Source organism: Camelus ferus, chromosome 12 (genome assembly GCF_009834535.1).
Source record: "Camelus ferus isolate YT-003-E chromosome 12, BCGSAC_Cfer_1.0, whole genome shotgun sequence".
Classification (NCBI taxonomy): Eukaryota; Metazoa; Chordata; class Mammalia; order Artiodactyla; family Camelidae; genus Camelus; species Camelus ferus.
The window spans coordinates 4,866,377-4,892,404 of record NC_045707.1 but is presented as its reverse complement, the minus strand read 5'-3'; the positions used below and the strand labels follow the sequence as shown (position 1 = coordinate 4,892,404).

The window sequence follows — 26,028 nt, the reverse complement described above, 5'->3', positions numbered from 1 at the left end:
GGCGGCCAGGCCCCGCAGAAAGAGGGCCACAGGGAAGCAAAAGGGGGGGGCGTCAAAAACCAAAACCCTGTAGGGCGTCAGTCTTGCCACACAAAGATGTGGGTTCAAATTTGGCCCCTGTCTGGCTGTGAGACCTTGGGCTGGAGATATCCCCTCCTGGAGCCTCAGGGTCACCAGCTGCCAGATGCAGAGCCTCACAGGGCTGGGGTGCAGGTTAGGGGAGGGCCCCCCACCTAAGGGCTGGGGCACAATGGGAGCCAGAAAATGATGTTATTCCAAACGAAGCCAGGGCTGGATTTGTCAAAGCTGTCACCCCAGGTATGACCCATGGACTAGGGACATCTGTGCTAACCCCTCACAGGTCTCCATCCTGTGTCCCCACAACAGCCTCCTTTCCTGCTGTACACACCTTCCCTGTGCTCCTGCCACCTCCCAGAAGCTGTCCCCTCCCCCACGTGCTATCCCCTCTTGGGGACCCTTTCTCTGAACTCATCTCACCTCTGAACCCCAGCAGTATCCCTGATGGCCCAAGGGGCCTGGGACACACCATTCTACTCAGCCAACACCTTCCTGCACCCCGTGCACCCAGAGTTGAGGACAGAAGCAACCACAGGTTTGGCCAAGAAGGGAGATGGGGGACAGCCTCTGCAGGGCAGCCTCGGGGCTGTGGTGAGGGGGAAGTCAGGGGGTGCGTCAAGGACAGGAGGGCAGGTACATTGTGGGCAGAGCATGAGAGGCCTTGAATGTCAGTGGAAAAGTCTGCATTTCATGCCAAGGGCATTAATGGGGGCTGTGGAGGTTTGGGGGCAGGGGAGATCCCAGCCTCTGGAAAGATCAGTCCAGCTATTTTGGAGACAAGAGACAAGCAGGCTTACGTGGAGGGGTGGCGAATGGAAGTTAGGATTTGGCAGGGATTGGCAGGGAGTGGGCTGTGGGTGCCTTGGTGTCCAGGCTGAGACGCTTAGAGGGAACAGAACTGGAACCCCTCGTTCTCACCCTGAGTAGTCACTTGGTCACTCATTCACCCTGAGCTCCGCCTCCTCTGTGGCTGGCCCTGGGCCAGGCACTGAGGCCACATGGATGAATGGGACACAGGCTGGGGGGAGACAGACACAGAGTGGGTGTTGGACAGACCCGGGCTGCCCAGGGCCCTCCTGCGCCTGCGTGCCAGCCCGCGCCCCGTGCCTGCCCCCACTGGCCTGCTGGTGGTGCTCGATGCCCATGCTGACGGTGTTGACGAGGATGGCCATCATGATGCCCCGGTTGAAGTACTTGCTGTCCACGATGCCCCGCAGCTTGGCTCGCGTCTCCCGCCACACGTCTCCGCACAGCCCGGCAGCCCCATCCGCCTGCTCCTCCTCGTCCTCCTTCCCCAGGTCTGAGGAGGTCCCGTCCTCACTGCTCCGGGCCCCGTCTCCGTCAGCCTCATCTTCACTGCCACCCGAGCCCCCAGAGCCCGAGCCCTCCTGGCCCGAGTCGCTGCTGCCCAGGCCCGAGGGCCGCCGGCCCGCCTCGTGCTGGCAGCGGGGGCAGCTGGCAGGGTCCGAGACCAGCATGGCAGAGATGGGCTGCACCAGCGCGTGGGGCGTCGGGTCCAGGGGGCTGTGTCGGGGGCACAGCTCTGAAAGCAAGCAGAGGTCAGGGTGGATGCCTCGGGTCATACTTGCGGGTCACGGAGGAGGCAGCCTCCGCCCACACCCAGCATGTGCCCACCCTGCGTGTGACCACACGGTCACCTGGAACCTGCCAGCCCTCCACCCCATCCCTGGAGGCCCAGAGGCATGTGGTTCCTGGGGAAATAGCTTCACCTTCTGGGCTTTCTTTGCGCAGGGACGAGGAGCACCCATCTTGCAGGGCTGTGGGGCGGATTCTATCCTTGACACATGATAAGCCCAGAACAGGGTCCCTGCTTTGTCATCCCTTGGCCCTTGGCCCCAGGTTAGTCACTGAAAGACCCTCCAGGAACCCCAGGCCCTCCCCACGGTCCTGATTCATGACATCTTGGAGTTTGGAAAAAGCGGCTGAAGAGGAGCTTCTGAAAGCCCAGCAAAGCAGGCAGACATCCCTCAGAAGAGGCCAAGGTGGCTGTGGCCTTCCTCAGTTCTCCTGCCTGTGTCGGGGGCTTCTTGCATCCAGGAGGAAGGAGGAAGGAGCCCTGGGCAGGGGCTCTGGACGCACCCCTCCCACTTCCCCCTGTCCAGGCCCTGGGGAGCGGGCAGGAGGGCCCGACACAGTGGGAGGGGCCGGAGCTGCCATCCCCTCTGCTGCCCTGGGAGTGTGAGGAGCTGGGAGGGTCTTGGACTCAAGTTGTATGATCTCTGAACCATTTCAAAGAGGTGTCAGAAAGGCTCTTTCTGGGTGGCTTGGTTCCTTCTTTATATTTGTCTACATTTTCCTAGAATAAACAGGTTTTGCTTATGTAGCAAAAAAGAAAAAAAATTAGAGGAAAAAAACCTGTAATGTTTACCCTTCACTTCTGCACTTGCTTCCAAATACCTCCCAACACATGGACAAGGCCCTCTGACTCATTTGCCCTCTAGACTGGTGGGGCAGCCAGAAGCCTGGAGTGGGGCCACCTCAGCACCAGAGGTCAGAGCAAAGCCCTTGCCAGCCCAACTGTATGTGGGGCTGGGCCCTCTGACACCTGTTTCCCAAGGAAGGGGGGTGGGAGAGGCACAGAGCCCATGGGGCAAGAGGGCATGACCTCCCTCCAGAAGCCCGTCTAGGGCTTCCCTCCATGCAGGTTCCCTAGAAAGGGTGGCGGGCAGCAGCAGGAAGCCCCGAGCAGTAAACACCCTTCCCCGCGTCATCCAGGAACACGGGGTGCCAGCCTTGCCCAGACCCCAGCTCCCCCGTCCACGTGCTGGGCCAGCCCACGGGCCACCTGGAACCTCCCCCAGCACCGTGCCTGGACGGCTGGCACCCAGGGACGGGTGGGCGGCAGCTCTGAGGAGGAATTCTCCAGCTTGCCTCTCAAGAATCTGATTCCCAGGATGTGAGAGCTGCGAGCGCAGGGGCTGGGGGCGGCTGACTCCCACAGTGCACCGCCTCGTCCTCACTCCATGGCAGGGAGCTGGAGGCCGGCAGAGGGGCCGGGCTGCCCACCGTCACACCTGCGCCTGCTCTAGGATAGTCCTGATGCCTGCTGACCTCCTCACTGGCACCAACTGGGGGCAGGACTGGGCCTGGGGTGGGGCCCACCTCCTGTGGTGCCTTTGCCTCCTCCCACCAGAGAGGTTCACTTCCCCCGGAGGTGGGCCCAGCAGAGAGTGTACCTCTGACATCCCCAATGCTGAGCTTTTGTCACTGACACACTATGTGACCTCAAGTGACTCCCTTCATCTCTCTGGACTTTAGTCTTCCCATCTGAACACTGGGGATAATATTACTCACTCTGTTCCCTTCTCAGGACTGTTTTCTAGAATAGAGGAGAAAACGAATGGAAAATCTTTTCTAAGCCTAAACTGTTAACTCTCTGGAACCGTCTACAGTCAAGCAGGAGAAATGGCCCCAAGGCAGGAGCAGATTATAGAGTGGCACGTGTTCCCAACACGCCCTGTCTCTGCAAGGCTGGCCATGGCCCCTTTATTCCAGGTGACCCAGCATCACGGCTCAGGTGTGCTAGCAAGCAGGGACCCTCGGGGGAAGGGGGAGGGGGCAGGCTGTAGTGGCAGAGGGATTTTATAGCTTCAGAAGACTGAGAATTTCTTTGAAGTGTGGATCCTAGGGCGGAGCCTGAGTTGGTGTGCGCACACTGGATTGGAAGAGAATCCCTCCAGGGTGGGGCTGAGTCCCCCAGGCCCAGGGCTAGCCCAGGCCTGGCACTGACTGGTGGTCGGGAAAGGGGACAGGGAACCAAGGGCTGTGGACTGGAACTCCCAGGGGAAGATGTGGGTTCTGAACTTGCTGGACACCTCTGCTTGTGCTGGAGAGATAGGACATGTTTGCAAACGGTGCCACTTCTGAGTCCCCAGTTGGAGGCACACAAGGTCTGCGTGGGGCACTCGGGAGGCCAGGGCCACTTACTGCAGTGCCTGGGCTCCTTGGCGTGGGGCCCGGGCTTGGCGGAGCTGGGTGTCCCCGGGTCCGGGGCCTGGCGCCGGCTCTGCAGGGCCTGGTAGAGGCCCAGGGCCCGGCGCTTGGCCTTGCGCAGGATGTGGCAGACGTACTGGAAGATCTCCTCGTAGCAGTCGCCAGGCTCGGCGTAGCTGGCCACGGTGCTGGAGGACAGGTAACGCTGCCGCTGCTCCAGCATCAGCCGGTGCTCCCGCTGCTTGGTCTCCGAGAACTGGGTCGCTATGACAACGAGGCACAGGTTGATCATGAAGAAGGAGCCCACCTGTGACCAACAGGAGGAGAGGACAGGGACAGGGACAGAGGGGATGGTGGAGGCAGGGAGCCGGAGGGTGGGAAAGAGAGGCGGAGAAATGGAGAAAGTGAGGCGGGGAGACGGTGATGGAGACGGAGGAACAGAGGGATACAGAGGCAGAAAGGAAGACAAGAGGAGGGGCAGGGACAGATCCAGAACACGGAACAAGGAAAGGACAGAGCAGAGCGCAGACAGGGAGAAGCAGCCAGGGTGCAGAGAGACCAGGGCAAGGAGAGACACCGAGGGAGAGGGAGACAGACACAGAGGGTGGGGGAGACACAAAGTGACAGGGGGCAGGTGGAGACAGGGAGAGGAGGAGGAGGGGAAGGGGAGGGCCCAGAGAGACGGAGAGGCACAGGCACAGACAGGGACAGGAAAAGATGGCTGAGGCCTGGCTCCAGGAGGAGGTCTTGCTCTGGGAGGAGGCCAGGGCCACAGGACAGCGTGGCCCAGGCAGCTCCCCAGCTCCCCTGTGGAGCCTGTTTCCCAGCCCACTCCCCTCAGGCCCCTAGGCCCTTAGCGCTGAGGCCAGAGAGGGAGGCAGAGCCCCTCCCGGGCTATCCAGGCCCTGAGTCCCACCCCAGCCCTGCCCTCTCTACAGCCTTGACCTTGGCCCCAGGTGGGCCTCCAGACAAGAAAGAGAAGCTTCCCTAGAAAGGGTTTCGTTGTGTGGCTTTGTCTGTGCTTGGATGGCTGGTGGGGAGAGGCTACCCAGTTGGTGCTAGGACTCTCACCACCTCAAGCCCCAGGGCCCAGCTCCAGGGGGCACCACAGGCAAAAGAACCCTTCCTGCCCCAGCTGCCAGAGGGCAGGCTCCTCCCAGAGATGTGCTAAACCTTTGAACAGACTCAGCTGCCTGCCAGAGAGAGGGGCTGGTGGTGGCTCATCCTCCTCCAGGCTGCCCGCCAGGAGGTTCCTGAAGGCTGCAGCCCCAGTTGCTGATCTGCCTTCCTTCCCCTCCCCGCCCCACCATGGCTGGGGTGCTGGGGTTCAGGAGGGAGAGAGTATAGCAGTTGGGGAGCTTCCCTGCCCAGAGGACTCTGGGAAAATCCCTTGCCTCTAAAGTAAGAAGATGTCTCACTCATTCGCTCTCTCTGTCATTTCTTTCATAAGCCATTTCCTGGAGACCCGCTCTTCGGGCCTGGGTGAGGGGCACAGACCCTGCCCTCTGGGAGCTCACACCTGCCTCTGCAGCTGCTGTCCCCGGGGTAACCAGGCAGCTCCCCATCCCCTCTGGACCTCCACTTCAGCATCTGTAAAACAGAAGGCTTGGGCAAAATGAGCTTAGGGCTTTCCCAATCAGGAGCACTAGGGACCTTGGTTCTGAGGGCCAAGGACCCCTCACCCACTGTGTGGCCCCCGCCAGGAATCTCACCCCTCTGGGGCTCTGAGGAACAGACAAGTGACCTGCATGGCCAGGGTTGTGAGGATAGGATGACAGCATGGTGGCTCAGGCTCTGCTGTCTGGATCCCTCCCAGCACCTGGAAAACTCAGCATGCTCAGCATCCCACCAGCATGCCTTCTCCTGGGACAGGGCCACCCAGGGCCCAATCATCACAGCAATGATAGCAGCAGGGCACATTTACTGAGCACTTACTGTGTGCCAGGGGCTGTGCAGGCTGCAGGCTCCATCTCCTCTAACTCTCCCCAGGGCCTGTGAGCCAGGTGCCGTCCCTGTTCCCGGCTCCGAGATGAGCTCGGGGAGCTAAGGGACCGCCCAGGGTCGCACTGGGAGTTACCACCCTCAGACTCCCACCCCTAACTCCCTCAGGAGAAGCAGATGAAGCATCCTCCAGCCTCTCTCTGGAATTCTGGGCTCCTCCGGCAACCCCAGTGGTTGACAGTCCCCCCACTGCAGGGTTCTGTCTGGCTTCAGGTTCTCTGCAGGCGCCCCCTGCCCAGGACACTCTTCTTCTGGCTCCCTCCCTCAACCTCCATCTCCAGTCTTTAAGGCTCAATTCTGGCATCACCTCCTCCAGGAAGCCTTACTTCCCCCATCCCTCTCCAAGCTGGGTTAGAGGCCTCCTTTGGGCTTCCTTCTCTCATGGCACCTAAGACGCTGTCTGGCTCCTGTCTGCTGTAGCCCATCTTCCCCTACGAGACTGTGGGCTCCTGGAGGGCAGAACTGGCCGTCCTGACTCACTGCTCAGTACCCAGCCCTCAGCTCAGGGCTTGATGCAGTGCAGGCTGTCCTGAATGTGCTGGGGAATGACTAAACCAGTGGATGGATGGCAATGCCGAACAAAGCCTGGGCCCCTCCCCTTTGATCTGGGGTGTCTCCTTATGGGTCCAAGGCCCCAGGATCCAGGGAGGCATCGAAGCTAAGCCAACAGCAGGTGTGTCTCAGGTTAGCTTGTCCTGAACCCCTAGGTCAAAGTACCACCAGCCCAGGATAGGGTGCTGCCCCAGAGGGCCAAGCGTGCCCTCTCTCCCACCACCAGGAAGCCGGAGAATCTGGCCTTGCAGCAGCAGGGAGCCAGCAGCGACTCGCCTAGGAGTGAATCACCTTGACATCTGGGGATTGTGCTGTGGCTGAAGCTGCAGTCAGGCATGACAAGGTGGATGAGATGGCTCTGGGGAAACGGGGTGGTGGTGGGAGGGGCGGGCCAGGAAGGGGGCCCTCTCTGTGGGGCTGAGAGCGCCCCCCTTCATCTCCAGGTCTCCCCTACAAAGCAGAGCTGCTCAAGAGATGCGAGTCCCTCCGAGAATTTCAGGGAGCACCACCAGCTCACAACCAGCCCCAGGCTTCCGTTTCACAGCATCTCATCTTCCCAACCCAGGGAAAAAGGGAGAAGCTAAAGCCCTGGAGAAGCTTTCATCCTGGGGCTGCATCCCTGCTAGGGTCACAAAAGCATGTATTCCCAGAGACAACAAGGCAGAGAAACACAAGCAGGAGCAGCGCGCAGACTTAAATGCCCAGAAATGAGAAAGGCAATCGGAAGTGATGGATGCCTCTAGCAGCCACCCCCGATGAGCTCCTTCAATCACCCACGGCCCGGCTGCATTTAAAAATCGCCCCTCCAGCTGTCTCCCACTCAGCTCTCCTGGCTCTGAGGGGCACCCTGGGGACTTCCAAAGACCCCCCCAACTCTGGTCCACTGGTCATGGGTCCTTGAGCTTGCCCGAAGAGCCCCAGCTTCCCTGACACTTACTATGATAAGCAGGATAAAATAGATGAAGTTGTAGAAGGAGTGAGCATCCATCACGTAGTACATGATCTCCACCCAGCCTTCCAGAGTAATCACCTGCAGCCAGGACACAGCAGAGGAGGAGAGATTGCCTTAGACAGCTGACCCTCCCGAAAGGCAGGCAGCAAAGGAAGTGCCCCAGACAGAGGCTCCACTGTGTGCCGGGGCACCTACAAACGCTGTCTCTATCAAGCTCACAAGGGCTCCACCGGGCAGCCATCCTCATCCCCAATTATACAGGTGAGGTAACTGAAGTTCAGAGAGGTTAGGGCACTTGCCCAATGTCACACAGCCAGGAAGGAGTGGACCGGTGACTTAACTTGGTCTCTCTCACTCCAGAGCCCACCCGAATTCCAGTCTACCACACCACGGCAGGAGGGCTGGAAGCAAGGGGCCCCACGCTGCAGGTCCAGCTCGCCCCCAGGCCACTCTGAGCCTCAGCTGCTTCTTCAGTGTGTGGGATTAACGGAGCCCACCTGGTAGGGCTGGAGTGCAGCTCAGCTGAGCCTGGGAGTGTGGCTGTGACGAGGCTGGTGTGACTCTGTCCCCCACACATTTTCCCAGAGAGGGAAACAGAGCAGCCTTGGGCAAGATGGACACTGGGTCTTCCCCAGCACCATGGTCTTATTCATGTCTGGCAAATGCACAGCCTACCACCCTCTGGGGGCCAGAGGGTCCCAAAACACAGCTTCCAGGCTGTGATCACATCACGCCTGCAGCTCTGAATTCAGTGGTCCTGCCACTCCCCAGAGCAAAGTGCACACGGCAGCCATCTCGGCAAGGCCCTGCCGTCCCCCCAGGGGCCTCTCAGCCACCACCCTCTGTACCTGCCCCCTCCCTTCTTCTGACGACAGCAGGAAGGTAACCTTGACTGAACACTCACTGCACATTGGGCTCTGCTCACATCATCTGGTTTATTCTTCTCAGCCACTCAAGGTGGGGGAAACTTATCATTCCCATTTTAGAGATAAGAAAACGGAGGCACAGAGACATGAAGCAATAAACCTGAGGGCCTACAGCCATTTCCTCGAAACTCAGCTGCTGTCTGTAAACGGGCACGTTGGGCAGACATCAGTGAGCCAGGCTGCAAACGCCCAGCACAGAGCCCCACCTGCCGGGCGAGGCTGCTCACCCACCTTGCCCTCCCCCAGCCCCAGCCCAGAAGGCCTCACCTGGAAAATGACTATCCAGGCATAGCCGATGTTGTCAAAGTTGATGGCGCCCTTGTGGGGGTTGGCGCTGCCTGTGCGGCACACGTTGTAGTAGCGGTTCCAGTTGATGCAGAGCCCGCTGGCGTTGAGGTCCTGGCGCCCCGCCCCGAAGTCATAGACATCGTCCTTGGACAGGCAGCACTCACGGCCCTGCTCCTTAAGCGGGGGGATCTCGTGGCAGCCCATGATGCCATTGTCCCCCGACAGGGAGCAGATGAAGGGCATCTCGTCATCCTCCTCTGGCTGGTAGTAGGGGGGCAGGGCCACATCCCCTTGTCTGTCCATAGGTGAGGGCGGGGATAGAGGAGAAGGGGGCGGTCACCACCACGCAGCATGGCAGAACTGGCCCAACAGGCTGTCACTGCTTCCAGGCCTTTGCACATGCTGTTCCCCTTGCCTGGGACACCCTTCCCACCTCTGCCATGGTCCCCAAAACACCCACTGACCCACTGTGGGCAGTTCCAGGGTCGCCCTGCTCAGGAAACACTGTACCCTGCACACACCTCCATTATTACTCCTGCACCCAACTCCCCTGGGAGGCTGGAGCTCTTCCAGGGCAAAGACTGGGTCTGAGCACCCTAGCACCCACACACCGTTTGGTCGGTGCAGAGTAGGTGCTCAATACACAAATGCTGAATCTTACTGATCAGCATTCAGTACCTTACTGAAGGTACGATCCTCTTCCTGCCCCACCCTCTCCCATCTATGTGACCCTGGGCTGGTCACTTTCCTTCTCTGGATCTCAGTTTCTTCATCTGTAAAGAGAGGTGGCAGACCCTGCCTGCCCATCATATAGGGATAATCTGTGATTCACTGCAGTCCCAATCAGAATCCCAACATGTTTCTGTCTATGGAACCTGGCCAGATGGTTCTAGGAGTTATCTGAATGGAAGAATAGTCAAGACAATTTTTTTTAAATAAGAAAGATGAATGGAGTGCAGCCCCACAAGAGAGCAAAATACTCTTCAGTGCTGATTATTAATCCAGTGTGGTATCACAACGGGAACAGAGATTTGTGGAACACCACAGAGCATAGGGACGCCCATGTATAAAAGAGAATTTAGTAAGTTATAGAGACGCCTCTTCAGATCCGTGAAGAATGAAAGGACTAGTCAATAAATGATGTTAAGACATTGGCTATCCATTTGGAAAATAATAAAGTTAGATTTCCACATGACACCATATACAAAAATAAACCTCTTGAAGACATGGTATCAAAAGAAATGAATGTCTATTATCCCATCATTAATTGTTTATATTGATTGCACACTGAAAAAAATAACATTTTGGATATATCAGGTGAAGTAAAATATACCATAAAATTTAAAATAATAGACTCCTAGTGGATTTAAAAGCATAAAGGCAACAAAAATAACCACACAAACATTACAAGAAAATATGAAATATTTCTGCTAATTGGGGATAAGTAAGGCCTTCTTGTATAAGACACATAAAATCCAAAATCTATAAAGAAAAAGGTTAACAAGATTGATTACACACCAAGTAAAATTTCTGCGAGACAAAAGTTAGCTGACAAAGTAAAAAGACAGACAACAAATTGGGGTAAAGTGGATGCAGGGAAACTTTTTCCGTAAAGGACCGAATAGTAAGTATTATTTTGCAGACCACATGGTCTGTGTCCCAATCACACACTCCGACACTGTAACATGAAAACAGTCATAGGAAACAGGTAAACAAGAGGGCATGGCTGTGTGCCAATAAAACTTTATTTACAAAAACAGGCCAGAGTTTGCCAGTATCCCCCAGCATACCATGTTTGCATCATACAAACCAGATAAAAGATCACCATCTAAAGCATATTCAAATTCCTATAACTCAATAAGAAAAAGAAAAATAACACACTAGGAGGGAAAAGGACAAAGGAAAAGAGAAAATTCACAGAAGAAATCAAAATGACGAATATATAGGAAGAGAGGCTCCCTCACTAATAACAGGAAAACACAAACAATGACAGGAGCTCTTTTACGTGCATCCAAATGCAACCATTTCAGTCTCGATAATGCTGAGTGCAGGGAAGGGTGCGTGCAAACAGACACGCTGGTGCTCATACGCTGTTGGTGGGAGAGTAAACTGATACAACCTTTTCAGAGGGCAATTTGGCAACATTCATCATCAAGTAACATGTAGACATCAACCCAAACACATACGGTCACCTGGCAGTAACACAGGGACTCCTGCAACCCCGTGGAGAAAGGATGGACTTCTCCATCAACAGTGCCGGGACAACTGAATATCTGCATGAAAAATGAGCCTTGACTCCAACCACGGGCCATTCTAAAAATTATTTGAAATGGAATATAGACCTAAATGTGAATGACAAAAACAAGAAAGCTTCGAAAAGAAAACACTGGAGGATATTTTCATGACCTTGAGTTAGGAAAAGATTGTTTAAACTGGATACAAAAAGCAATGCTAAGAAAATGACTGATAATCTAGACTTTATTGCAACCAAGAGCTTCTGTTCATTAAATGACTCCATTAAGAGAGTGAAAATGGAAAATTCAGACTGGAATAAAGTATCTGCAATATATATACATAGAACTGCTACAAATTTATAATAGAAAGGCAATCCAATTTTTAAATGGCAAAAGACTATACAGACACTTCACCAGAGGATATACCAATGGCTGAAAAACATCACTACTCATCAGGGTAATTCAAATGAAAACTACAATAAGGTACCACTGCACTCTCCCAAGAGCGGTGAAAATTAAAGAGCTGACAATTCCAAAAGTTGCTAAGGATGTGAGGCGACTGGAACTCTCGGACTTTGCTGGTGGACATTTAGTGCAACCATCTGGGGGAAACATTTGGCAAAAATCTAGTGGAGCTAATAAACATATCCACTTCCTTAACCCGGCGATTCCTCTCCTGGGAATTTACCCAAAAGAAAGCATAGCCATATCCACTCAAAGACATGTACAAGGATATTCATGAGTCGCGGAGCCAAAGAACCAGAAACCACCCAAATCAACGGCAGCGTGGAAACACACACAGCGGTATATTCACTTGGCCGAATCCTCGCTGCAATGAAACAGAAGAAAATAGTGACCCACGCAACAACTTGGACAAATCTTACAGACACAGGACGCTGAGCTAAAGAAGCAGACAGAAAAGGTAACAGCCTACATGATTCCATCTAAAGAAACCTCAAAAACAGGCAAAAGGAATCTGTGGTCACACTGAACAGCGGCTGCTTTGGGATGAGGAGAGAATGACTGGGGAGGGGCAGGAGGGAGCTTCCTGGGGACTGCGAGTTTCTCAGGGCAGACTTACACCGGCGTGGGACCCACGTAAACCTCACGGAGCCGTGCGCTTAACAGCTGTGCCCGCTACTGACTGTAATTTATATCTTAACCCCAAAAACGTATTTTAAAAATGGACACATGGGCATACCTTATTTCACTGAGCTTTGTTTATCGTGCTTCTTACAAATTGAAGTTCTGTGGCAACCCTGCCTCGAGGAAGTCTACCGGTACCATTTTTCCAAAAGCATTGGCTCACTTAGTGTCTCTGTGTCACATGTTGGTAATTCTTGCAATATTTTAAACTTTCATTATTATCATATTTGTTATGTTGCTCTGTGATCAGCGATCTTTGATGTTACTACCACAACTCGCTGAAGGCTCGGAGAATGGTTAGTATTTTTTGGCAATAAAGTAATTTTTAATTGGGGTATGTTCATTTTTATGCTATTACACATTTAGTAGATTATAGTATAGTGTAAATATAACTTGATAGGTACTGGGAAACCAAAACATTCATGTGACTCGCTTTATTGCTGGGGTCTGGAACCTATCCCACAATATCTCCGAGGTATGTCTTATAGTTTGACCAGTAATTATGAGTCTAGTCATTAATCACACGAGTATACACATTTTGCAAGCATACACAATGTTCCCTGCAGGCTTGTATGTTAAGAGCAAGAACTTGGAGACCGTGCAAGGTCCATCAACAGAAGCTGGCTTGCTGAACTGTGGTTCATCCGTGGAATAAGAAACACTGATGTGAAGACACACTGTCAAAGCAATTTGCACTTTTAAAACCTCTCTGGGGTGTAAACAGTGGTATGTGTGCATTATTGCCCAGACAAACTCTGGGAGAAGGGACACCAGATCTGGGCTCAGACTCTGGGCCCTGCCACTTCCTAGCTAGGCGACACTGTCCTGATTCTGTGCTCATCAAGAACGCTCAAACTGACCATCTGCGGTCTCCCCAGGGACTTCCGCACCTGGATGGATGCTTTGAGCACACTCACAGGGGGCAGTCACCACAGGCTTTGGAGTCAGGGGAACCCAGGTTCTAATTCTATTTTTGACTTTGCCAAGCTATGTGCCTGGGAGCAAGGTTCTCCTCTCTCAGCCTCAGTTTCTCGGTCTCCACATGGGATCAAAAGCCAAGCATCACCTCCACGGCCTCTGTCATACAGGAGCGCTTCCTCACTGCTAACCAAGTAAATAAGCCAGTCCAGAGACACCCAACAACCGAATGAACTCACAAGTGAGGTAGTTTCAGACAGAGATAATGCTAAGAAGAAAATCAAGCAGGATAATGCAATAAAAGGCCTGGGGGACAGGGTGGTGAGGGAAGGCCTCCAGGAGGAGGCAACATTGGGGCTGAGCTGGGATAATGAGAAGGCGGCCGCCACAGAATGACCATGGGAAGGATCTGAGTGGGACAGAGGGGTCTGGATGTGTCCTGCACCCCCAAAGCTGAGAGCTCCTACCTGTGCATCTCCATCTTTGAAGGCCAGACCAGAAGAAGCAGTGGCCCCCTCTCCTGCTGCCCCAGGCCGAGCCTCAGGGCCCGACTTTTCCAAATGATTGACTCTGTATGGGTCCCCTTCCCTGCCATAGGGCCCTTACCCACAGAGGGGTCCCATCTCTGGTCGGCCCAGATCCCCCATTTTTCCCCCACAGTGATGGGCAGGTGAGCCAGTCTCTTTTACAGGCCTCCTCCCGGCTCTCCAGCTTAGTTCCTTTCCCACGAGCAACAGTCAGGCTGTGAAGCAGAACCCAGCCCACGCCTGTGCGGGTCCCCATGCTCCTGAGGTCATCCTCAGTCCACAAAAGTCACTCAGGGGAGGCATCTGTGACCAGCTCCAGCCAGGGTGCTCCCCGAGGGCAGGAACTCCACCTTCTACCGCGTCCTCAGCCCTGAGCACCAGCTGGGCAAGAGCTGCCCCTTGGGTGGGTTTGTCAAGTGAGAGGATGAATGAAGATGCTTTCTTACTTCTGTGTCCCTGGGGCCTGGCACACAGCAGGAGTGCACTAATGCACGTTAGTGAAATGAAATCAAAGTCATGTCCAAAGACACACGGGCACGTATGTACACTCGGAGACAGTGCTCATCCCTCTCCGCTGAGACTATAGATGTCAAATTCCTCAGACAACGCAACCCAACTCCTCCAAGAACCAAAGCTTGATTTCTGTTTAGATAGCTCTGGATAATCATCTCTCTGAGAAGCTGCCTGCTGCATTGCTCTTAGACACAAGTGGGCCGAGGGCAAGCCAACCTTTCCCTGATGACTCACGGTCACTGATAGGAATGTCTGGGCTGTAATTAGAGAGCCGGGTTCCATGTCTGCTTTTAAGGTTTTCTGTCTTCTTTTCCCCTGTTGGCATCACTTCTGCTGGGGTCTCAACTGCCCTTTCCCCTCCTACCCAACCTTCTAGTTTGCTGCTTCCATTCTTTGGCCCCAATTCTCAATTCCCAAATAAGGTAAAACTGTGTATTAAGTACGAGTCACTAGGAGCTGTTTAGACTAGAACTCTGTGATATCAATTTTGAGAGCTCAGAGGCCTTCTGTGCTCATTTGGTGTCCAACCATTCACGGGAGACCCCCCACCAGCTCACCTGGGCACATCCCTTCATCTCTCTGCGCCACTGGGAATAAGGCTTGGGACCAGGTGGTCAATGGGGAGACATTCCTAGCCCTAAAATATTCAGCCCCACTGCTGCCCCAGGGAAAGCTGGCCGGGGGCCACGGGGCGGGGGGCCGGGGGCCGCACTCACATGGTGAAGTTCTCCTCCAGGAAGCAGCGGTTGCGCAGCAGGCCTGCCCAGAGCTGCACGCCGATGATGCCAAAGATGAAGAAAACAAAGAAGCAGAGCAGAAGGACATTTCCCAGCATGGGCAGCGTGTCCAGGAGCAGGTTCACCAGGATCCGCATACCTGGGAGAGGGAAGGGTGGAGGGGTTGGCAGACAGAGGCAGAGGTCCCAGAGAGGAGAGAGCGGGAGCAGGGTTAGAGAAACAGGAGGCGGTGGGAGGAGAGGTGAGACATGTGCGCAGGGCCTCCTCACTGCACCTAGCCTGCTCAGTGGCCACAAGACAGACCTTCTCCTTGGTATCTGCCCCTCCACCCAGAGGCCATGGCAATGGCTCTGGGCCCCACTGCACTTCCACTAGATCACAGATGAATAAGCAGGCATTTATAGAGCAACTTCTATGTGCCAGGTGCTTTTCTGGGTAGTGCACAAATATGATCTCCTTTGGTCTCCGTGACAACTCTGTGAGGGTGGTACTATTATCCCTATTTTATAGAAGAGGCAACTGGAGGTTCATAGAACTGAAGTTACTTGCCCAAGGTCGCACAGCAGAAGGAGCAGGGTCTGGACTTAAACCAGGTGTCCTGACACCAAGTCCAGCACTCTTTCCACAACACCAAGGACCCAGAGGCCTGGGACTGAGGTGGGCTCATCTCACTATACCCAGCCCCCACCTAGGATGGGCATAGCAGGTGCCTAATAAGTGTGTCCTGAATGTCCTTCATCTCCAGGGCAGTCACTTGTCCCCTGATCATGCCAGGACCCATCAGTACCAGCCAGAGGCACTCTGCTGACCCACCCCACTGCATGATGGAACCAGGCAGAGCTCTGAAGAACCACGGCCAGCCAAAGGACTCAGACCTGACCTGGTGCCAGGGAAAGAGGTCTTTTCCTTTTCTGAGAAACAACTGCAAAGAATGAGCCAAGCCAGAGGTGAGGAGGAGAAAGTGAGGAATTGGGAGGGGAGACAGACATCCCCAGGGAGGGTGACAGGGTGACCTGAACAGGGCGTCAGGCAGGCATGGGAAGGGGAGCAGAACATGATAGTCACTTCCTGTGGCATTGGAGGCAGGGGTCTGACGTCCTGAAACCCCACAGGTAGGGAGAGGAAGCCTGTGGAAAGCACGAAGCCTCTAATTTAGAGAGATATGGGTTCAAATCCCCACCCTGCTGGTCTCTGGGACCTGTGGGACCTTGAACCAGTCCCCTCCCCTCTTGGAGGACAAGGCCACTCAGCAAAGGGACCCAAGAAGACAGCAACCACCCTGCAAAGATTCCCCGGCTCAGGGGCCACACCCAACTCTCAGCAAATTCTGGGGCTCCCACCCACAGAGAAAATGGAAAACGTGCTCAGCTTCTGGCCCCATTCCACACACTTACCATCCTTCACTTCTGTCTTCCTAGCCTTCCCTTCTGCCCCTCCTGCCCTGGGCTCACCCATCTGCACCTTCTATGCCCTCTCTCCCCCTCTCTCTGGAGGCTCAGTCCCCAGCTGTGAAAAGGACCCAGCTCTCCCAAGTCTGGAAGAAGTCACCCACCATCACAACTTCAGTAACTGTCTGCAGGTCACTCGCTCTCTCCTGACTCCTCCCTTGCAAGAACATCCAGCCACCCAGCCGCTGGAGAATCCACAGGACTGCAAGCCTCTGTGGTTTTGCCCATCCCCTCCTTCCACAGTCCTAAGAGTCCTACGCCCCAATTCCAGTCCCTGTGGTTTGGGTGGGCTGACATGGAGATCACATGATCTAGGCCTGGCCAATCAGCATATTCTGCTCCCCCAGCCCCAGTGGTTGATCCCAGATGGGCACGTGACTCCAGGCCCAATGAGAGGCAGCACTGAGACTTCTGCTGGAACTACAGAAAAAGAGATGCTCTCTTTCCGCAGGGGTTCCAAGCTGGGAGGAGTTAAGCCTGGAGCAGCTGGGGCCCTCTTGCCTGGGGAGGACAGAGTCTGCCTGGGGAAGTAGTCAGCCCAGGGAAAGCAGAGACCAGGACAGAGAAGGGTTGATTCCTGATAATGCCAACTCTAGAACGCTATTCTGGGCATGTCACCACTGTGTGTGAAACCTGCTGGCATTCCCAACAGCTACAGAAGCTGGGGTTTGTGAACCCCTAGCAGGCAGGGGGAGGTCCCTGGAAGGACTGCATGAACCTCATGGAATTGCTATAAAATATGCAGGTATGATGTCATGAATTTTTCTGAGAAGAAGGTCCACACAAGTGTCTGTGGCCCCAAAGGGTGTCAAGAGCTGGTGGGTCACACCCCCCACAAGATCCTGTGATCCCTGTGCCCCCTGCCTGCCTCTCTAGTCTCATCTTCGTCTCTCCCTCCTGCCCCAGTGTGCACCCTGAGTCTAACAATATCAAATTATTTAAAGTTCCCTAAAGATACCATGGGATTTCACACCTCCATGCTTTTTTACTCATGCCGTTCCCTCTTTCTAGAACAATCTTCCACCTCTCTTGTGCCTGGCAAACCCCTATTCAGCCACCACAGCTCCATTAAGGATCTACTTTCTCTCTGTGAAGACTTCCATACTCTTTCTCACCAAGTCTCTCTCTCTTCTTCTCTGGGCAACCTCAGCGCCTCCAACCTAGCCTAGGCTGCCATGTACAGTTGTACAGGTTGCATACTGCACAACATTGGAGGTACCATTTACAGCAACATATAGTCTTCTTCTAGCCTTAGTGCACAGTCATCTGTTTACTCTCCTGTCTCTTCCACTGGGCTGTAAATTCCTGAGGGCAGGGCCTGCGTCTGAGTCACCTCAGTGTTCCCAGAACCCAGCAGGTCCTGGCCCAGAGCACAGCCTCAGCCAACATTTACTGAATGACTGTTCATGAATGAATGATGTGATAAGTCATGGGGAGGGATTGAAATATTGAACAGGGGAGGATGGAAGGGTGGTGACAAGGAGAACAGTAGCCCTGTCCAGACTTTTATTTATTCCAGGGCGATTGCTGAGGTGGATATTAATGAGGGTAATTATTTGGGATTTGCATCACAAGCTCCGTATGGAGTGATTTCCAATCAATAATTAATGCCCACCCCTATCCTCCCTCCCCACAAAACTAGGTCAGCCTCCTCTTGGGAAAGCAGTGGGGCTCCCTTGCAGCTCCTGATCTCCAATTGAGAGCAAGCCAGGGTGAGTGAAGGCTCGATACCCACCTTGCCACAACCGCCCCCCAACAGGGTAACCAGGGGGTGTGCAGAAGAGAGAAGTAAGAAAACAGAGCAAGCACCCTGTAATCCATCCAAATGTTATGTAAGTTAGTTGCAGGCCATTCTGGTGCCCCATCATTCAGTCATTCATCAAACACTTATAAATACTGTTACATACCAGACACAGTACTAGGCACATGGGAATCCAATGTTGCATTTTTCACCCCCTCAGAGCTTGTAGTCTACCAGCAGGGAGCCACAGTGTTGGGGAAAGGGACCATGCCCGGGGAGTGGGGACAACTTCAGGCATATTCCTGAAGGGGCTGACTGGAGCTGGGCCCTGCTGGCTACAGAAGCTGAGGCCAAAGTACAGAGCATGACTGTCCAGAGAAGGCATTCAGGCCGCACTTGGAGGTCTGAGGAGAGTGGGGCTCTCTGCTCAGTGGCTGGTCAGGGAGTCCCGTGGGCAGATATCTAAGCAGGAGGGGCCCTCCATCAGCTCTAGGCTTTATGGGGGAAGGAGCAATCCTGGAGGCCGAGACAGGCTGGAGGCAAGCGCGGAGGGCCAGGCATCGGCTGTGAGAAGGGGCTGCAGCAGAACGGTCTGGAGGAGGCTGTTCCACACAGTCCCAGCCTGGCTGCTCCTTGCCTGCTCCCCTGGGCCCAGCCTTTGTGGCTCAATTAATTACATTTCCCAGTTCTCTGGGATATTGAAATTCTGAAAGGCTCCTGAAAACCTGCCCAGCTGGCTTCCCTGAATGGCAGCCGGGTCCCTCCTCCCCTCCTTTCTCCCTCCGCTGAGCTGGGCCCCAGCTCACTTCTCAGTCCTCCCTGGGGCCCAGAGAGTCCCAGGGCCACAGAGGCAAGGCATAATTAGCTAATTAGGGACGCAAAGCGAGGAACTCGCTTCCGCACCAGGGAAAAGGGGCCACAGGATTAGGGAGCCAGGGAGGACCCCGCAAGAGCCCAGCTAATCCTCCTTTTATGTCCACAGTCAAGTAATTAGCTAAAGCAAGTCCGACGGCTCCACTCTGGCCTCAGTTCCCATGGCACTGGATACAGAAGAGAGAGAAACAGAGACAGAGAAAGTGAAACAGAGAGAGAGAGAGAAATGCAGACAGAGAACAGAGATGGAGGGAAAGAGAGACTGCCTTTAAGACCTGTCACCATCTGCCTCGGACCATCCTTTCTATTTGTCTCCCCCCACACCCTCCGCTAGCCAAAGCCTCCTCCTTCAGTCAGTCTTCTCTGATTCTCACGTCCAGTTAGTCATGAAGGCCTCCTGCCCTTAGCTCCCGACGGCTCTCCTTTATCCCCTCTCAGGATGAAGCTTACCTGGTCTGCTCTCTTGGTGTGACTTTTCAGGCCTTCTGCTTGGGGTGGGGACCAGGTGGGCCTTGATGAGGGCAGGCTGCCGGCCACCCAGGAGTGTGGCTGAGGGCCCTGCTTCCTCAGCCAAGAACAGAAAGAGGATCCCGGAGTCCTCAGAACATCCAGTGTAGTGCATACCCTGATAAGCATCTAAAGCAGCGACCCAGGACAGGACATCTGTCCCATTCCTGGCTGGGCAGCCTCGAGGCAGAGCTGGCCCTCTCTGGGACCCAGTGGCCTCAACTACAGAAGAGGACAGTGGTTCCTATTCAGCCTCAGGAACACCCTAAGGCCAGGACACCTCAGAGGGAGGTGCCCCCAAACTCAGAAGCCCATCTACCCCCATGAAGAAGGTGTAAATCCTTACCCCGCCTGCCCCCATCCCCTGCTCACAGGCCCCCACAATCAGCCTCCAGCCTCTCTCCCGGCCTCACCTCAACCTGCTGCTCCAGCCAGACTGCAGATGCCCCCAGCACCCCAACTCCCCACCTCTGCACACCTGCCCCCACCCACATCACCCTCCCCGATTCTGCCATAAGGGTTCCTGTTACTATTGTGCCCCCAGGGACAATGCTGGGTCCACTTCCCAAGGCAGGAGGGGGTCCATGCTGGAGCCAGACCCACGCACTTCCCGTTCCTGGGTCACCTCCAGGCCCTCGCACACACCCTCTCTCTTCTGTTTTCAGACCTCAGCTGCGTGGACACCTCTTCTGGTCCCCGGGCTGGGCTCGTGCCCCGGCAGTGAGCTGCCTCAGCCCCGCCCGCCCTCCATCGCAGTACTTAACTACAATGTCAGTGTTCATCAGCTCACAGCCCTGCCCTCCCCCGGAAACGAGGAGTGCCAGGCCCATCAGGGCTCCACGTCCGCCAGTCCAGCCCAGGGCCTGGCACAGAGCGGCCCCTCCGAGGAGGGCAGTGTGAATGAACGGAGGAGTGAGAGTGGATGGGTCCATTCAACAAATATTTAGTGAGGGCCTACGATGCACCGGGCACCACTCTAAGCCCTAGGGATATATCAGTTAAAAAAAAACACCACACCAAGTTCTCTGCCCTTGTGAAACCAATATTCTAGCTCAGGGAAGGGAGAGACAGACAGAAAACAACAAACATAATAAATCAGTGCATTTCCTCATTTGCTGGGGGAGACGTGCTACAGAAACAAAAAGCGGAATGGGGGAGGGGATGGGGAGTGCCAGGTTAGGGCCGGGGGTCAGGCTGGTTTAAAGCGGGGGCCGGGAAAGGCCTCACCGGCAAGGTGCATGGGGCAGCTGTGTGCACATCTGGGGAAGAGCTCTCCAGGCAGAGGGCAAGGGCGGGAGGAGCGCGAACAAGGGGGCTGCCTGCAGGTGAGTGTGAGACTCCGGCTTCTACTCACGCTGAGAGCAGTGGGCAGAAGAGAGTCGTGGTCTGAGAGGTTGGAAAGACTCTCCCCGGCTGCTGGGCCAGGGCAGAAGAGGGAGGCCCGAAAGAGGACACAGCCTGCGGCTGCTGTACAAACGCCCATGTGTGACCCCAGCACATGCTCGCATCTCCAGAAAGTGGGCCGGGCCTGTGGGCTGCATGACCAGGGGTGTAACAGCGGACACATGGTAGCTGCCTCCTGAGGGACAGAAATAGAAAGCCCAGAGGGGGACACCCAGAGAGATGTGGCCCTGGGCTGTGCCCTCTGACGTTGCTCGGTTCCGTGACTCTCCAGGATGGGAACTGGGCCTCTGTCCACCTGCTCCTCTCCATTCTGCCCAGCCTGGCGCAGCCATCTCTTACCTGCCAGCCTGATACTGCACATCTGGCTGGGTCCAGATGACAATGGCAGTGGAGGGGGGCGTGGCTGGATTCTGGAGACATTTTAAAGGTTGAGCCAAGGGGCAGGATGTGGTATGAGTGGAAGAAAGGAGCCAGGGCAGCTCCAAGGTCAGGGGCCTGAGGCCAGAGGCACAGAGCGGCCATCAGTGGAGACAGGGCTCCACTGGGACACGTGGAATTCGGGGTGCCTGGTGCACAACCACGTGAAGTCGTTTCATAAGCTCTCGGGGTCTGGGGTTCAGAAGAGGGAAGTATGGCCTAGAGTGTCATGTGGGAGGCATCAGAGTAGAGGTACTCTCTAGGCGGCATTTAAAGCCAGGAGCTGGGGGAGACGGATGACGGGTGGACAAACTGATGGAGCTGCTCAACCTTTTCACCCCTTCTCACCAGGGACCCCCAGACCAGACCCCCTGCCCTGAGGGAAGCCGGGCAGCAGCCAGACAGGGGCCCTTGGGGGCAGTAGGGACCCAGGAGGAGATGGGGTGCACTTCCTGACAGGCGTCTCCCCCGGGGGTCTGGGGTGCTCCCTGCAGACGGGCACTGTCAGGCCTGATTAGCGTGGCCCCTCTGCCAGGCCAGCTCAAGTAGAAAGAGCCGAACTCATGCCAGCCTCTGCCGGGGTACAGCCTGCAGCCGGGAGAAGGGAGGCAGGCCGAGGGCAAGGGGCGCCGAGGCTGTGGCTGGCCATGGGGCTCCCCTCTCTCGTGTCTGGCCAGGTCAGTGGAGGGCGCTGAGCAGCCGGGAGAGGCCGTCTGCTGCTCCTGCCATGGCCAGTGCCAACTAATCAGGGGCACAGTGGGTGCCGGGAGGGCGGGCCAGGCAGCATACGGCCAGGCTGCAGAGGACACAGCTGCTTGCAGGGCCCAGCCAGGTAGGGGCCTCAGCACCCACCTGAGATAAGAAACAAACCCTAGGCAAGGAGTTGGCAGCCCTGCACCCTCCAGCCCAGGGACGCTTCCGGGTCCTTCCCTAGGCCATCAGTGCTCACACCCTTGGGGGTGGGCCTGGCCCTGTCCCACTGAACGTCCCCACCCCCACTGTGGCCCCTGCTGCCCTCCTACCCATTCTTCAAACGTCCTGTCCCTCTCCTCTGTGAAGCCTCCTCAAAGTAGTTGGTGGCCCTTCCCCTCAGCCCCTGCTGCCTCTGTTAGAGCACGTGTCCCCGTGGCCCACAGCTCCTGGCTCCAGTGTCTGCCTGCAGAAAAGGGGCTGCATCTGAGTCTTGTCGTGACTGCACATCCGACCAAAGCCTGGCCCGGTGGTGCCTTAGCGCATGCTACTTTGGATGAATGGACGATTGGATGAATGAATGAATGAATGAATACACAGTGGCTCTCTCCCTTGATCCGGTGTCCTGTCCAGGAATCACTCCCTCTCATGGTGGCGGGAGGGGGACCTTCACCCCGCCCCCACCCCAAGCATCTCCTTCCACAGTCCTGGCTGCTCTTTCCTGTTCCCAAGTCAGGTTCTCATCAGATGCTCTGGCCAGATGTTCTCCCCCCCACCCCCATCCTTTCCAAAAGGCAGCAGCCCTGGGGAAATCAGGCCCCTCCACTGCATTGTCGCTTTTCTCTCCCTGCCTCCGTCCTCCCCTCCCTTCCTTTCCTGGGGGCTGCCAAGCCTTTCTTCCCCAGGGTGGCTGGGAGCCCCTCGTGGGTGCCAAGAACAGACACTCTAAAGTCCAAGGTCCTGCCCGGGGTCAGAGCCTCCTTCAGCTGCACCCCAGGCCCTAGTAAACACACGTGCACAGTGAAGATGCTGAGATTCTCATGCAAGCTCTGTTTCAAGGCCCCCAGCCCTCCTGCCAACAGATGCGGAGTATGAGACTCCCACGTGATCAACGCCTGGTGTTGGCACCTTCGCTGGGCACCCCTTCTATGAGCAGGTGTCATGAGGATATTTTGCTGCCCCAGGGCCTAGCAAAGGAGGGCTGGGTCCCCTTTATATGGATGGAGAAACTGAGGTGGAGCCACTGGCTAAGATCCTAGGCACAAACTCTGATCTAAGTTCAGGTTAATGCAGTCATTAGCCCCGACACTGGGACCCTCCCTCTGTGAGGAAGGCTGGGATGGGTAGCTAACAGGGCACCTGGTCTACACCTGGCACTGCAGACTAACCCACACAGAGGTGCCATGTGCCATCCCCAATCCGTACAATGCAGACAGGGGTCCGAAGCAAGAGAAGACTCTTTCCCCAGGCCCTGCAGTGAATTAACCTAAGTTTTGAATGCTGGCAGAGCGACTCTCAGGCCACACTCTGCACTGACCACTGTGCAATCCTTCCTGCCCTGACTCGTCCCCATAGAGCTGCACAGGGCTCAGCACCATGAGAGGTCTGCACCCTGACGGTGAAAGGCGTTCAAACGTCCGGAGCACACTAACCTTGGGGGTAGACCAGGAGAGGAAGGGCATTACTGTAGTCTACAGGGCCTTTCTGCCTGGACCCTGGACAGGGGTCTTTCTGACGCCCTGTAGATGGAGTAGGTGGCTGAATGTCTACACACTAAAAGGAAAAGGAAGGAGGTCGTGAAAAGGGGCAAAAAGCGCTGGCCAGCTGTGTGGCCTTGGGCAGGTTACTCAACCTCTCTCTGCCTAGGGCTGTTATGAAGGTGAAATAACAACCGTGTAAAGCACCTGATAAAATTTAGCCGTTTATTGTCATTAGTAAATCACTCAAAGACGTGGAACACTCACCTCCTGCCTCCCCCTGACACGCAGTCCTCTGCCCAGCTCCACTGTTCCCAGGACAGCGCCTCCTCTCCGCCTCTGCACGTGTAATTCCACTCCGTCTGCCAGGACCACCCCCGCCGCAGCCCTCTGTGCACGTGGTGAGCATCTTCCAAACCCAGCTGCTTCTGAAGAGGTCCTGATGTCCCCACCCTCTATCCTCAATGCTCCCAGCACCTTCTTCATAATAGTAGCACCTATTGACTACTTACTGCATATGAGGCTCTGGGCTAAGTTCTCTACACACAAAGCATTTCATCCTTACAAAACTATATGGAAAGTGGTATTATTAAGCTCATCTTGTCATTAGAGAAATGGAGGCCCAGGGTTTCACGATGGGCAGGTGAAGGGACTAGCCCATGGGACTCTCAATACAGAGTAAATCTCCAGTTCCTGGTCCAGCAGCTGAAGTCCAACAGTAGCCCTCCCCACAGGACTGTTAGCTCTGCCTCCCTGTCCACGGGCCCTGCCACAGGAGGCAGGCTCCACCTCGCTCCACCCCATCCCAGGCCCAGCCCAGAGGCCCTTGCACAGAGGTGGGTCCATGCTGAACCAGGGGTTCAGGGCTCTGGGAGGTGGGCAGTGGCCCAGGGGAGGCTCAGCATTCCGAGCAGCTGCCCCCGAGCTCCCCTGGCTTCCCTTCCGACCCCGCCCTCCCCCCAGCCTGGGCCGGGTGTGCAGCGGCCAGGTGCAGATGTGGGCCAGCAGCTCAGACTCAGCTGGCTCAGGCATTGGAGTAACTGCCCTAGTTTCTTACTGGAGAAAAAAAGCACTTTCCATGTTTAAATGGCTTGGCCAGTGGGTTCTGGGAAGCACTACAGCTGCCTGAGGGGTGTGCAGGCTGGGAGAGGCCAGGAGTCCGCTGGTGCCAAGAGGCAGCACTTTCAGAGATAATCCAGCCCCATCTTGCCAAGGCCCAGAAAGGGACAGGGACTTATGAAAGGTCATAGAGAGAGGAACCAGAACCCAGCCTCCTGACTCACGGCCTAGTGCTTCTTCCCTCCCTCCCAACCTTCTCCTCCATGCTATCTCCTGCCTTCTGTCCATAACTGGTTGAGTGGTCAGGACAGACCTGAAGGAGTGGGGTGGAGGGACATATTTCACGAGGCTCTGTAAAGGCGCCCCGTCCATCCTGGGCAAAGCCGAGAATCATACATCTAATCAGAACCTCCTCCTCCTTTGTGGAAGTAAGGAAACAGGCCCAGAGACACCAAGAGGCTTCCCAGGTCACACAGCAGGCTCCCAGCTGAGCTAAGAAGCAGCACTTACACTCCCTGACAACCCGACCGAGTCTTCTTAGTTGGTCATGTTTTTACACTACTTTCTGAACTGCAGGCAGCCATCCCACTCTCCACAACTTTGCAATTAATAACCCATAATTTGACTTTGCCCAGTCCAGTTCTCTAGCCTGCCATCTAGTGGCCAAACTGAAAGCTACAGGCTATTGTTGAAAAGAATGCGTCCCAGGGCAGAAGCCGCCCTGAAGATAAATGAGAGGACTTGGAATGTTCAGGGAAACATCTAGAAAAAAAGGAGGCAACCAAGCAGACCTCTCAAAGAGACACTTCTATAAGCCTGTGCCTGCCCTCCCAGCTCCCAATGCCGCTCAGTCCCCGGTGACCCTGGGCAGAACATGCAGCACCCGGGAAAGAAGCATCCCCTTCTATAAATGAGGGTCTGGACCAGCGGACCTGCTCCAACGACCTGAGGCTCCTGTTAATTAAGTTTCTCATGAATATGAATTTATCTTAAGGTCCCTTTCCAGGGGGGGCACATTGGTAATATTTGGGATCCTGGAGGGTTCATGCCGCCAACAACTCCCCATGCCAGATTCTGAGAAAGCAAAATTGGAGAGACTCGTTTGTTCGCTGAGAGGTGGAATCATCTCAGAGCGGGAACAGAACTCCCCACCTCGGGCCACCCTGGGCCACCCAGCGAAGCCTATTAGCAGGAAAGAGGCCCCTGAAGAAAGATCTGAACTCCTCTCTGGGCTCTCCAGGCCACCCAGCCTCCAAAATTGTAGCCTCCAGAAGTGCAGGGCCCAACCTGGGGTCTTCTCCAGAGAACCGGACAGACTGGCACTGGGGGCCTGGAGTGACCCCCACAGCCAGGAGCCACCTAATGA

At 55.4% G+C, this 26,028-nt stretch overlaps 1 protein-coding gene across 1 annotated transcript in view; it reads right to left on the bottom strand.

Moving 5' to 3' along the window:
* The window catches only part of CACNA1I (calcium voltage-gated channel subunit alpha1 I), a 107,183-nt gene that overhangs the window by 32,928 nt on the left and 48,227 nt on the right, over positions 1-26,028 (bottom strand). The window contains 5 exon segments of the mRNA XM_032492291.1: positions 1,200-1,621; positions 4,027-4,339; positions 7,523-7,615; positions 8,731-9,046; positions 14,806-14,965. Of these exon segments, the coding sequence (XP_032348182.1) occupies positions 1,200-1,621; positions 4,027-4,339; positions 7,523-7,615; positions 8,731-9,046; positions 14,806-14,965 (1,304 nt within the window).